A 14,210-nucleotide genomic window follows, 5' to 3' on the forward strand; every position below is an offset into this window, starting at 1 on the left:
GTATCTTCAGTAAATTGTGTAAAGCAGTGAAACTGAAAAGAGCAGGRTTCACAAAGCTTTGAGATCAGAAAAATTATGCCAAGCTACAATTATTTTGAGTATAGTTTTGCAGTAAGACACGGTCTGGAAGTCCTTGTTGCTGTAACAGAAAAGTTTGTACCAATTTGAGTCGAAGTCYATCTACCAAGGTTATTTTGTCTACTTTACCTACACTGGGCTGCTATTGTGCCTTCAGAATGTTAGGTCAATGTGCCAGAGGATATTTCACACCCTTTGGCAGGATGAACACTTGTAACCACAGTCACTGGAAGCAGGAGATTACTCCCTGCAGCACAGTGGAGATCACTCCCTGCAGCTCTATCACCCAGAGCCACATTTTCTTGGTTTCAAATGATGCCTCTATTATTGCAGGAAGAAGGCAGATGAAAATGTGAAAAGWGATTATTACTTGACCTCATTAGAATCAGTTCATTTGATATCAGACTCCTGGATTACACCTTGTGCCATAAGGGGTGCTAAGTGTCTGCCTGGTATATACTTTCTACCCTTGAGCTGTCACTTATTCTGGCCCTGATTTCTTTTTCTGCAGMAAAGTACATCCTAGAGCTAATTGATATTAGTCACATACAATAGTGCCAATCTTCTCTAGTTTGAAAAAAGTGCTTGATTTGTTTCCAGTGTTTCAAAGTATTTGCTTCCAATGTAACAAGAAATCTCACATGGCATGCTGCACGAGATGTTTGTTTCAAAYTGGGAGGAAACCTGGCTACTATACCAAATGAACGAGTGCAAGGTATGTGCATGAGCTCTAGTAAAAGTAAAAAAATCTTAATTTCTCACAAAAAAAAACCTGCTATAATTTCCAATATAGAATATGTTATTAATTGGTGAAAATTGCTTATTAGCCAGGTCAGTCCATGGTTTATTTTAACTTCAAAGTGCAAAGCAATAGCTAAAATTATTACATATAAGAAATAAAATGTGATTCTAGTTTTTTCAGTTTCTTTGTTTTCATGAAACTTCCAGTTTTGAGTGTGGTTGCACAGATCTCTCATACTGACTGTATTTTCTGTCTCTCTCACTGACAATGGGATTTGCTGAAAAACTCTGTGCACACACAGTGGGGAAGGGATACTTATCTAAACATTTAATTAAAGGCAAATGCTCTCTGTAGTGGAAAATGTTATCTATTATGGCTCCCGTTCTTKGCTTTTGCACATTTTCCTTGTTTTGGGCATGTCATGATGAGCTTTTCTTAACGAGAAACCTTTGCTTTCCTCCAGCTTTCCTTTTCTATCATTTGAAGTACGCCACAACTAATGTTTGGATTGGGATGAATGATATCAACCAAGAGTCCACATTCCTTTGGACGGATGGAAGCACTGTTTCCTACACCAACTGGGCTCATGGTGCACCAGAAGGGCGACAAACCTACTTTGACTTTTATGACTTTCAGGARCTGGCAGATGATCCTCTGGAGGTACAGAAAATTTAGGTAACCTGTATATCTTAGGCAGCTAGGTGATTTTCCTAAAAGAAAAGTTACAGGAGCAATAATAGGATGCTGAAACAAGTCCTTTTGTGAGCAKGATGAGGTACAGCAAATCATCTGATAACAATTTCAAATACACCCAAATGTTTGACAAAAGTTCTGTAGAAGAGGGTTTTTGTGCCTTCCATCTGAACTACTGCAAAAGACCAGTTCTCTAAAAGAAGCTTGGAAAAGCTTTTATTACATCAGACCCCCACAAACTGCATTACTACAATTGCTAAAGCTGCAGCACCAAGCACAGAAGTCTGATAAGGCAAAATTAAGATTGTTGATGCAACAATAATTTGTCTAAGTCCCACTCTTGGCTAATGTGCTCCCCCACCACTTTACTCATTTCTGATAGTACAAATTAATATCTTCAATGAAGTTACTATTTCTCTGCTGAAATTCAATCTCTTTTCCAAAGGTGGTGATTTCTAAGGAAATGACTGGCAGTTAGTCACCCAAGATTTTTAACATCTACCATCAGTCAGTTTGCTGATGACTAYAACCTATTTAAATCAGCATCAAGGAGAAACTTGGATGAAATGCTGAAAGACTGCTATGGCCAGTCTTGTAATCAGGGGAATCATGAAGGAAATATTTGAGCAATTAAACATAAGGAAGTAAAGAGAATTTTTTTTGTTTGTTAAAGGCATCTGATAATGATAACTTGATGATGTTGCCAAAAAAACCAGCAGTGTCAGCTTTCTGCAAGAGTGTGGTTCAGTTAGACTAGTGCTTTTAATAGTGCTTATATTGTTTTTCTCATGATGAAAATGTTTCAARGCGGATCTACATAACTGTAAATTAGAACTGAGATTTATTATAGGTAGCTTAGTCCTTTCTACAGTCATTAAAGGGATCTTATCAAAGCTGGTAAAAATGGTTTTGATTGACTTCTTTGGCCTGAACTGGCACCAGTGGAAGCCTGCTTCAAATTCAAGGGGTCACTAATAAACAGCAGGTCAAGCTGCTTGGCAGAAACCTGGGAAATTCGAACTAATTGCACTAATTGAACCAAAGGYGTTCAATGAGCTCCTCCCCTCCCKGCCATCAGGCCAGCACCAGCAGCACAGGAGCTCCCTCTCACCACCTTTTGTAATTCACTGCCTTTTGTAATGGCTGTGCCTCTTCCCCTCTTCTTCAGACAGATTGTGTCTCCATCATGAAGTCAGATGGGAAGTGGAAGGATGATAGCTGTGACAATGAAAGAGGCTATGTGTGCCAGATGAATTCACGTGAGTTCCAACCCAACCTCCCAAAAAGAAAGTGTGTCTTGGTTAGAAAAGCTCAATACCTAAACTGATGTGATTTCCTCCAGCTTTGAGCCTCACTCTGAGTCTCTCAGGTTTTCAGAGCTCCATCAGGATGAAGCCGGTGCTAGGTTTAAAGAACAATTTGTTTCACAGAAATTGCTGAAGAGGAACCACTGTCTTAATTGGGAWTTTGTACCTAATCATGACTAATATGAGAGAATAATACATGAAAATGGATTTTCTCTCAGYGAAGTGAGGGGTTTAGGCATCATCCTTAAATGCAGTGTAAATCAATTTCTTGCAGAGATCTTTCCATTCTCCTGGATGTCCCTGAGCAGAGCATTTAATCCTCTCTCAGTATTTTTACTGAATGCCATATGATGTCAATCAAAATGTACAGCTTCTTGTACATGTCTTTATTGTAGAAGAATATTGGGGGTTTTTTTCCCCAAAATGAGTAATGAATGTTGACTCTTCTCCTGTAGGACTTTAATTACACAAATTCCAGCTGCCCAACCACATAATAGGAATAGAGAAGACAAAGCACATATAGCAAAACATTTTGGCCTCAACTTTGTTAAACTCAAAATTATTCCTTGACCCCTCACTTCAGTCAGCCCCTGCAGCCTGTTCCCTCTCAGCACTGGTAACTTGCTTGTAGGAAGACCCTCTCCCTACACAGCAAACATAGTTTTATTGAGGCATTTTTAATTTGCTTGATCCCAATTCCAGCTCTTCTGAATATATTTAGACACTCAAGGATGGAAGTACACACTGCCTGACTCAGACATGCAGGCAGCCTTCTGGCAGCCCTCACAGATTGGCCAACAACTTGGTAATCAATTAGCATCAAGTATCAAAGTCTCAGGTTGAGAGYAGAGTACAACAGTTCATGCCTTAAATGCCTTGTCCTAAATCCTCTCCCCATTGGTCTGAAATAGGTGTATACTAAGATTTTTCAATTTAGTCAAATAAGTTAAAACACCGGTTCTGAAATATCCAATTTAGGAGTCCCAGTCTGGACCAGTCATGTCTATAGCATGTATACTCTACTTCAGGGCATCCAGTACTTCAATCAGCTTATTGCATTACAAATTTACTTCATGTTTTGAAAGTTAGTTTTGGTGCCTTTTGGGGGGAGATTATTTATTATTTGTGCTTTATTTTGKTTTTTTTTTTGTTTTGTTTTGTTYRTGAGCTTAAAAATAGATTTTGACTTATTGACTGGAGCTTTTGACCTATTTTTTTATAGCTTCTGTGCTAGAAAAGAGCAATAAGCTATAAATTAATGCATTCAGTTTTTCCTCCATAGTTCCCTCACAGCCYGAAGTACCAACAACAAATCCAGCCTCTGGCTTTGTGCCTTATGGTGACAGCAGCTATTCAATCATTTCATCTGAAATGCAATGGGAAGAGGCCAGAAAAAACTGTCAAGACAAATCTGCGGAACTTGCCAGCATTTCAGATGCCTACATCCATTCATTCTTGTGGATCCAGATGCTGAAATATGGAAAACCCATATGGATTGGTCTTAATGGCAATATGGTAAGTGCTGGATAGATGGGAAGTGAAGGGGCTCAGGGATTCTCCTGCTCTGATAGCCCTTTGGATGGCCTGTTTATATCAGTGCTGGAACAACTGTATGTTGTACATGGCTTCACTATATAAATACATAAAAATGTAGTGCTCCTGTTAAAATTTGTCCAAGATTTCCATCCTCCAAGTGGAGTGAAGAATCACACAAAAGTTTACCCAAGAAGAAAKAGGTGAAAGCAGAAAATTCTAGAAAAAGTAGAAGCCAAGGCACACACTGAGAGTCACAAGCCAGAAAGTGCAGCTGTCATGAAGTGGCTGTTGGCCACCCTGAAAGTCAAATGCCCTGCTATACAAGGAGATAATAAGAGCTATTATTATATTAATAAAAGTTACTGGGAGTATTAGGGAGATATTTTAAGATTTAAGCTGACTGTTTAATGCTTAATGGCAAGTAATCTTTGTACATAAATACCTCCCAATTTTAATTTAAATAAAGCAGAGCAGAGGGACAAATTCTCTGTAATTGCTTCTCTTGATATAGGATTTACTAAATGACCTAAGGCAGCCTCATTTGACTTTCTTGCCATGTTAAAGAAGTTTTTTAATTCAGAAAAACCCTCCCAAAAGCAATACAGTGTTGAACATTGCTMATATCTCATATACAGTTCTTCTGTAACTTGAATTTCCCAGTGACATTGCTTAGAACAATGAATAGGATTTGAAAAATGGGGCCTTTTTTTCTGAAAAAAAGTCAAATAGACGTAGGGTTATATTTGCACTATATTTATCTGACAGAAGATTTTATGCTAAAAAAAACCAGACAACTCTTACCAGAATTTCTTTGCTTTCAGACTGGTGGTTATTACAAATGGACCAATAACTGGAAAACCAGGTACACAAAATGGGCAGCAGGGGAACCTAAGGACAACAATGCCTGTATTTACCTGGATCTTGACAGTACTTGGAAAACAGCGTCTTGCAATGAAAGCTACTTTTCAGTTTGCATGATATCAGATGGTAAGCAAGGGCATGGAACAATTTTAAAGACACATTCCTAATTCCATGGGTCTGCCTATCCTAAAGACTTTGCTCTAGCTTGGGCCACTCCTACAGAGGACATGCTTCAGGGTAGCACTTGCCTTCCAGCAGAATATGGATGTTTGCTATTGGATGATGGAYGAATTTAGGCACAGGAAAGGCTCTYGTGTAAATGGATATGGCTGCATTTMTTTCATGGTTAAACTTTCCAGAAGATGAAGCTCTGTCTTCAAGGTATATCTTGCTCTTTCCAAAGTGTGGCCATAAATCACACGAGTGCAATATAAGGAAGAGCAGGGATTGTGCACTGACTGTGTGGACTGCAGCTGGGGAAGCAAACACACGTGTCACTGAGCCAAAATACAGGCTGCAGTTTCACTTCCATTCTCTATTCCTAGAGCTAAAACTGTTCCARTGTAGGTGTAAGAGCCTTGGGAATGTGAATGATATTTTAACTCTTGGAAGATATATTCAGAGACACTTTTGCACCTGGATTTTGTAGAATCGTGATATTTTCCCTGCTTTAGGTTTTAAGGCTGCATAATCTAGTCTGTTGTTGATGTGACTCACAGCAGGTTTTTCAACTCAAAACTGTCCTCTGAGTTGAAGTTTCCAGCCATATATTTGGTCTGCTTATGCAGTGCAAGAACTACAGATCCATCAAAGTGAATTGGAGTTGCACCAGAGTTGCAACTCCAGAGTTCCATCAAAGTGAATTGGAGTTGCATCAGAAACAGAGTCTGATCTGGCAGAGGATGCTCCACTAATGGCTTTTTGTTTTTTTTCTAAAGTGACAACATGAAGAGACCAGGCAGCCAGGCAACATGGGAATGTGGCATTAATGACTCATTAGCCTAAAACTGCTTTCTGTGTTGTGATAATGCAAATTTGAGGTTTATACCATCCCTCAGTGTTTGCTTTCCTCACAGCACTACCAAGGCAGATAGCTAAATGCTGCAGGATGCAATTTGATGCCTTCTATGAAATGTGATCTGAGAAAAAGACATTTCACGCTTTTGACTACTTGGCACCCCATGTTTGGGAAATGTCAGGAGAAGGTATAGCTAAACCTAGATGAAGGAAACTCCACACTGTTTACACAGATATCATAGGATCACAGGTGACTCATAATGCAATAACAATTTCACACACACATGGCTTCTTTAGAGACAGCTCCTACTGACCCTGCTCAGCCACCTGGAAATTGTCCTGAAGGAGATGAACTGCAAGCTTGGATCCCTTACCATGATCACTGCTACTACCTTGAATCATCAGCTGAGAAAAGCTGGACACAGGCCACCCTTGAGTGTTCTCGCTTAGGTGAGAGCCTTCACTATCAACTAACAAGATTTGTACCAAGATTTATTTAAAACTYGCATAAAAATATTRCTTTTTAAAAAAGTAAAAATTCATACCTACTAAGCTGTTCTGAGGCTGGCAAAATGAAAATAAGCTGACATGAGGGGGTTTGTGCAGCCTGCTATCTTCTCAGGTCTGCAGCTTGCCTGTGTATGGAGTTCCCCATCAATTCCTGGTTTCTGGGATATCATCCTGGGGGCAGCAGCAGGGGGACACAGCCTCTAAGGATCTCCAGGTCATTGGCTTCTGCAAGAAGCAGCAGAGAGACCAACAGAGAGASCAACAGAGCAGCATTAATACTGCTAAACTATTGTTTAGACACACTAGAAAGAGGAGGYCATTCCAGTGGTTGCTCACACAGATTATGGTTATTTGCTTATTWATGCCTTTCAGGTGCTACCTTGGTTTCGGTAGAAAACATGGATGAATCTCATTTTCTGACCCATAAAATTCARCCACTTGGAAATAAAGTAGGAGGCTTTTGGATAGGACTTTACCGAAATGTGGAAGGTATGTCTTACTTTCAATTTGTAGTGGAATAATGCTTTGTTAATACAAGAAAATTGAGGATTACTGTAGTTAATGAAAGAAACATGGGTTTCTGCTGAAAAGCACCTTACTGTAGATTTTTAAATTAAATTGCTGAGCTGAGGAGTTAAAATATTAATGAGATAGATATGTTTTATTTTTTTTTCACTCTTCTTGCTGCTTTGTAGGCCAGTGGTTGTGGCTAGATAATGCTGTACTGGATTTTGTAAACTGGGAGGAGAAAGATTTTGATGTGGAGCATCAGTGCGTTGAAATAACTGCACCATCTGGTTACTGGGACAAGAGTGACTGCTCTTCTGAAAAAGGATTTATCTGCAAAAAACCCAAAGGTGAGTCCTCAGTGAGTCAGCCATTAGTAACAGGGTAGATCTGTTTGACAGTAACCCTCAAAGCCCTTCTCCACAGGTCTGGGAGTAAYTTCTGGCAGTTTTGTTTGGCATATCCCACTTCTCTAGCCATTTGTAGTTGCCTGTTTTTGCAGACTGCAAGCCCCTCACATCACTGTCTGCAGTCACATGGAAATAGGGTAACATCCTGCACAGCCTAGGTTGAGAATGAAACTTTCAGAAACTTTTTAAACCTAACACAGGCATTGACATGGCACCTGCCAAACACCTGTGCTTGGGTATGACTATTCCAAGAACTAAGTATTGTAACAGTTATTGTACACTTGCAAGGAGGAATCAATGTGAATAGTCAACCTTCCTCTTCCAGCCTGTTATTCTCAAAAATTTTATTCCCAGTGTCCTAAACTGGTTTCATATTGGCCCTGATTCAACAATCTATAAGTCAGAGATGTCGCAGGGATTCTAAAAGGTCATATGTTTAAATTGCAATAATAATATGAGGAACACTTCCCTTTTAAATGAAAACTTCAGTTAATTACAGAACCTGTCTGATCAGCATTTCTGGAAAATTTCATGCAATACTGTATACACCAGACTAGTGCCTCAGAGGTAAAACAACACATGGAGTATTCCTAAATGGAGATACAAAGGAAATAGTCTGAAAGAAAGTGCTATAACTTGATTCTTCTATCTTGCATGTTAAAAATCGATCTATCTTACAAAAAAAAAATAATAGTAGGTACCCATCATTAACCCTTTGCACTTTGTTTTGTAGTAGCTGAAAGATTAGGTTTAATTTTCCAGCTTTTGCATTGTGCGTTGCTCCCTATAAATCATGGGAAATCCCTCTATTTTATGTTGAAAATCTCAAATAAAGGCTGGCTGTAAAGTCAGGTTTAAGATTCCATTATTCTGATGAAAAGTTGAAAGAACCTGATTTCAACACTGAAGAAACCTCAAGACATGKTTGGTGGTGAAAAAATAACTGAAAATTTGGGGTTATTATTACTCATTTTCTAAGTAGTCATTCTTTAGGAAAAAGCCCTGAAACGTAACCAAGAAACAGTGTTCTCACATGCACTGTTAATTTCTGTGCTTAAATCAGCATGTGCCCATGGACAATAAATCAGTTAATCCCTGTTAAAGACTTACTAAATACATCCAGATTSCATTCCATCTTGCATAGTACAAAAATAATAAAGAATCTCTAAAGTCCATCCATTGATTGGTACCTATTCATTTTGGATTCTGACTTTCTATAGTTTGCYTTTATAAATTCTTCTCTGGTTATCAAAAGTGCTTGCAAATTGTAATGTAAGGAGGCCAAGAGGAGAAATATTTTCATGATAATTTAGAAATCTCCAGTTCCACATGTATAATCCTTACTTTCTGAGTGCCAAACTATTTTTTTATACTTCTTCAACAASAAAAAAAATTTATGAAGGTCTTATTTTTCTCTGTCTCTATCTTACATAGAGGTGAATAGGAACATTACTCCTGTGAAATAGAAAGCAATTTCTTGGGAATACATTTGAGAATCAAAAATTTTGTAACAACTAGAAATGCAGATCTTCCCAAAATATGCCTTGTAAAACTAATTTCCAGAGTGGTACATCATGTTCTTAGTATATTAAAATTAACATTTCAGGAAAAAAATGTGAAAAGGTATTATGAATGAATATAGAAAAGAGTCAGCATTTTAATGTTGGTAATATAAAAACAATCTAAAGTTTTAAAAGAATGGATAAGGTGATGTTAAACAGGAAGSTAAAAGCTTTGCAAAGTATTTTTGCCTCACTTTGTTGCCTTTTATAGCAGATATATATGTTATTCAAGCAATGATAGTATTTCAGGGGGTTTTGTTCCTGTACTATTTTTGCAAAACAGTMAAACTTATGGATTCTAATAGTGTTATATCCTTTCTCTCTGATATTCATTGAAGTTGAGCCGAATGGGAGCCCTATACAGCAAAAAGGTAAGAGCTTTCATAAGAAAAATTAAAAAAAAAAATAGAAATAAAAGAACTTGAAAGGAATTTTCCCAAATCAGCCTCTTTTAGAGAACRAGTCCTAGTGAGGGTTGCACAGTTATCAATCACTCAGGGTAATCCCAAAGTGCCTTTCACATGCACAGGAGCACTCACATGGGCCTGGCCAATGGGACTGCTGCAGAACCAACCATGGGCTGACAAAGTGCAGTGATCAAACCTGAGAAGAACTTTGGGAACAACTACCAAGGCTGTTGGAAGCCATGGGGGTGTATATGACAATTTCTTCCAAAGATATTATTGTAAATAATGTAGCATAAAAATATTGTAAAACTGATTTCCAATAATTAGCATCTCATATCCATCTAAAATACACATATTCACAAATACATTTTCATTAAATCCTTATGAGCATCCACTTCATGTGCTGTATGTCACTGTAATCCAGATCCACTAAAACCATGTTAACTTTAGGAATAAACACCTGGCTGCTCATTAACAACAATTCAAGGTTCAGATTTACAACCTTCAAGTTCAGGCAGGAAAGAGCATCTCCTTCATGTTTTTCATATTGTATGTGGAGTTAAAAATTATGGTTTCTCACAGTCATGTGGATTCATTTCAGGCAAGGAAAAGAATGGAGAGACTCACCCACCTGTTCACGTCTCTGTTTGGCCACTCATATTCTTAGCAATTTTAACTGTTTTTGGAGCTGGCATGGCAGCCTATTTCTACAAAAGAAAGAGACAAAAYCAGCTCTCAACAGATTCTGGCAATGAAACACTATTAAAATGATGTGTTGGTGACTGAAGAATTGGTGAAAATGGATCCTGTGTCATGTTACTTGGAGCAGCAAGTTACTCACTGAAATTAGAGGATGTATTAAAAGTCTSTAGTGAGATCTTACATGAGATCTAGTGTAATTTTAAATTGAATCACTTTTCTCTTTTTGCACCAGCTGATTTTTTTTTTTTTTTATTATGCATATTTTACAAAATCAGAATTATGGCTTGATGTTAAAATTTTGTAATGGTCAAGATGTTCTCTTAGCAAGCAGTAGTGAAAAAAAGCTTTTCAAAAGGAAATATACATATTGAAAAAGACATAAAAGTCAACTAGTGAGAATTAATATCCAATAAAGTATGAATGCCTATTAGAACTGCCTTGCTGTGACTTTATGGATACTGAAAAGAACTCAAAAACCAAAATCTGTCTAACTCTGTTACAAATTCGAACTCATTTCACCCCACAGTGAATTCACTGAATCAGACCAGCACTTTTATTGTTCTTTATTACACTTATAAAATTGCTTTGTATACTTATCTCAGATAACCTTTTCATGTTCATTTTCTGCTATGGAAAACACAGTTCATGTCAGCAAAGACTRTTAAATCCAGGTATAAGTTGTAATAATTTTTCAATTCAATAATATTTTTATTATTAACTGTATTATGTTCACTTACATGAATTAAAATATTCTGGCCCTTACATTCTTCCTTCTTTTTGTTAATGCTTTCAAATAAATAAATAAATCTATTAGTACAATTTTCAGCTTCAGCATTCCCTGTGAATCCAGTGAGGGGAAAGGGGAAGGGAGTTGCTCCTGTCAGTGCAAGAACTCTTTYGTCAATAACAAGGGAGGTTTCTGTCCCTGCCACTTTTGAATTCAGCTTGAATAAGCACCAACTTCCCATTTTGAAATGCAAGAAAAAGGAACTGAAAACTAAGGAATGCAACAGATTGTTCTCTACTAGAAATCTGCAAGAGACTAAGTTTAAGATGTCAGAAAAACAGTAAACAGCACTACAAATTAGCGTTTAAGTGAGCTGCAAACACAATTAGGACACCAAACACTTTATGAGAAAGTGTTTAGCAGATATCCCTAGGAAACAACCTGCCTTCCCCAGGCTGCACAGTGTCTGTTGAGCAAGTTAGAAAGTTGAAAAAAAAACCAAAACAAAAACCAACCCCAAAACACAACAAACAAGCAAACAAACAAACAAACAAAAAAATCCCCAAAACCCTAATTAAGTTTTTTTCCAAGGCAATGAACTCCACTTTTCTTGGTATACACACAAAGAAGGATGTAGGACACTGCTGAGCAGGTTATTGCACAAAGTGCTGTGCAGCACACAGGATACTGACCCCAAAAAGTTTGTAACCAGSATGAAGCTGGTTTGCCATGTGAAAGAGGGAGCTTGGAAGTCTTCAATTCCTCTCTTAGCCTATCCCAGTGTCTGCACTAATCTTCCCCTATCACTGTAGCCATGGATGAATCCTCACAAGCATCTGTTTATACAAGGCGGGGAAGAAAGCCCAGTTTGAACCAGGCAGGCACTTTGTGAGGCAAAGAACTGGGCAGGAATGGTGCCCTCCCTATTGTATTTTCCCTTGGTATTTCCTTTGTTGGAGCTATTTCATTTTGTTATTTTAGATGTATCTGAAATATGATTTCACTCAGGAAACACAATATCTATTTGTGTCCCACCACGTTGGTGCCTGCGGCAGCATTCAGGTCTACAACACAGAGCCACTGTTGTGAGTCTTTCTGATGCTAAACCCTCCCTGAATGCCACCTGCAAATAGAAAAGTTATTCCTAAACAATTCATTCAATTCCTACTTCTACTGTAATCCAGACTTTTTTTTTYMRRAWWTKTTTTTCTCTYTTRCTAYTTTCTACASCCAAGTCAACAAGTTTGTTTGGTTCTTGCAATAATTTTCCCCAACACCTTAAAAATAAAAGGAAAAATAGTTGCTCCTCCTAGGACGTCTACTGTTCAGCTTCCATATATATCTCACTACTGACAGTTTCACTTCTTGATTTTTTCAATTTCGTTATCACAACTTCTTTGAATGTCACTGATGTAAATAAACAGAAGGAACARTAGGACTTGCAAACATTTGCCAGTATGACTTTACAGGATAATTGTACAAGAAATGCCATGCCAATACAAGTTTTCATACAAACACTCTGCTCACAGATTAAAAGGAGGTTTTCCAATTTAACTTGTGTTTGGCTTTTTCCTGGAACAGCCTCATTAGGAATTTCTCGGACAGRTGAACACATCCTTTTGCTAGATTAAAGTATTAAAGTTTCCCTTCTGTTAAAGGGAAGCTTACTACTAGCCTACATTGCTGAACATCTTTACTTTTTTCATATCTTTGACAAAAGCAATTTTGAACAGACCCACCACAAACTGGTATCAAATAAACGAGTGTGACTCTGCAGGAAAAAAAAGGCAAATTCAGCCTCAAAGTGAGCAAGAACTTAAAATGCACCAAAACCTCCAGATCCTGTGAAGTTTGCTCTCATTCTTCTAGCTATGTAGTGCTGTGACATTATTGCAATGTACTGAACCACTGGGATTTTGTCTCCTTTTGTTTCTGAGATGTAAGTCTTGTTAAATCAGAGACTGAGGGTTTTAATTGATGGTATGGTATTTTACTGCAGGTTTCTTGTCCCCAGTTCTCAAGTTGCTTTTTCCAGGTCTGTCCTGTATAGCACATCAACAACTAACCTGCATTAATATTAGCAACATCACAGAAGAAGACAAATATCTCCACCTCTAGTTAMAAGGATGGAGACTTCCTTGGTTTTGAAAGGGACAAAGAAAAGAAAACAGTGCTTACAGTGTGCACTGCAGTTATTTCAAAATATCATGTGACAGGACATTTCCTTATTTAGAGTACAGAGCTTTATCCATCACCCTGTTGACACAGAGAAGGACCTGTTACTATCCACAGAGAGAAGGATTTTTATATATTGCCTATCTCCTAGTCCAGTTTCTGGTAGAAGAATGAGAAACAAGTTACATTTGCAATGAATTTCTCCAGTTTTCTAATTTTCCTTCCCCTCGTGCATGGTTCATTACAGTCATCAGGTAAGTTTGTCTGTTGGTTTTGTATTAAACCAATATGAAAATTATTTACCTTGGTCAGCTTTACAGTTTTGATGCATAGATTGGTTAGTCTATATTTGTTATCAGATTTGATACATGATCTAAAGAGTATGTGGGGTACCTGGGCAGTTCTTGATTCACAGAATGAAAGAGGGGATGTGTATGCATGTTGGGAAAATGGAGGTAATAAGAGCAGGATCTTAAACWGRAATTTMTTTCTGTGGAAATATTAAATCAGRTGGCACTGTRCAGGAGGGAAATGAAAGATGAGGGAGCATGGAGCTCTTCCCATTTTCCCTCCTCCTCACAGCCATGGTGCGTGATCAGTCAAGGGGTTTGCATTTTTTCATGGTGTGAGTTTCTCTTTCTGCCCCACCACATGAGGTATGAGAAGGAAGAACAGGCTCCTCCCCTCCAGCCTCACCAAATTAGAAGAACAGCTCTACTCTGAAGGTGTATATCTATTACTGGGCACAGCTGTAGAGAGAAATGGTAATGCAGTAATRTGTGGAGAACTGAGTGGAAGAATGAGTTTGCATGAATGTGAGATTGAGGGTCTGTATCAGAAATGTCAAGATAAAAGAACACTCCCATTATTCTGTGATAGTTTAAAAATATGAAGCATTAATAACATCAAAGAATCTTAGTTCAGGGTGAATCTGTGAGATTTCTCCAAGTGGAGAAATGTGCAACTGAAACCTGAA

The 14,210-nt window shown here is 38.0% G+C and overlaps 2 protein-coding genes across 2 annotated transcripts in view; both read left to right on the forward strand.

Annotated features, from left to right (window-relative positions):
- The window catches only part of LOC130584371 (macrophage mannose receptor 1-like), a 31,558-nt gene extending 20,986 nt beyond the window's left edge, over positions 1–10,572 (forward strand). The window contains exons 21-30 of the mRNA XM_057384329.1: positions 679–793; positions 1,284–1,480; positions 2,682–2,772; positions 4,103–4,335; positions 5,178–5,343; positions 6,532–6,684; positions 7,117–7,233; positions 7,440–7,601; positions 9,562–9,594; positions 10,232–10,572. Coding sequence (XP_057240312.1) covers positions 679–793; positions 1,284–1,480; positions 2,682–2,772; positions 4,103–4,335; positions 5,178–5,343; positions 6,532–6,684; positions 7,117–7,233; positions 7,440–7,601; positions 9,562–9,594; positions 10,232–10,401 — 1,437 coding nt within the window. The 3' untranslated portion in view covers positions 10,402–10,572. The remainder of the gene's footprint in view (positions 1–678; positions 794–1,283; positions 1,481–2,681; positions 2,773–4,102; positions 4,336–5,177; positions 5,344–6,531; positions 6,685–7,116; positions 7,234–7,439; positions 7,602–9,561; positions 9,595–10,231) is intronic.
- Positions 10,573–13,318: 2,746 nt separating this feature from the next.
- LOC130584379 (macrophage mannose receptor 1-like) overlaps positions 13,319–14,210 on the forward strand; it is a 32,793-nt gene continuing 31,901 nt past the window's right edge. Inside the window, exon 1 of the mRNA XM_057384340.1 lies at positions 13,319–13,488. Coding sequence (XP_057240323.1) covers positions 13,428–13,488 — 61 coding nt within the window. The 5' untranslated portion in view covers positions 13,319–13,427. The remainder of the gene's footprint in view (positions 13,489–14,210) is intronic.

This window comes from Malurus melanocephalus, unplaced genomic scaffold (assembly GCF_030028575.1).
Source record: "Malurus melanocephalus ecotype Western Australia unplaced genomic scaffold, MMel_1.1 scaffold_14, whole genome shotgun sequence".
Taxonomy (NCBI): domain Eukaryota; kingdom Metazoa; phylum Chordata; class Aves; order Passeriformes; family Maluridae; genus Malurus; species Malurus melanocephalus.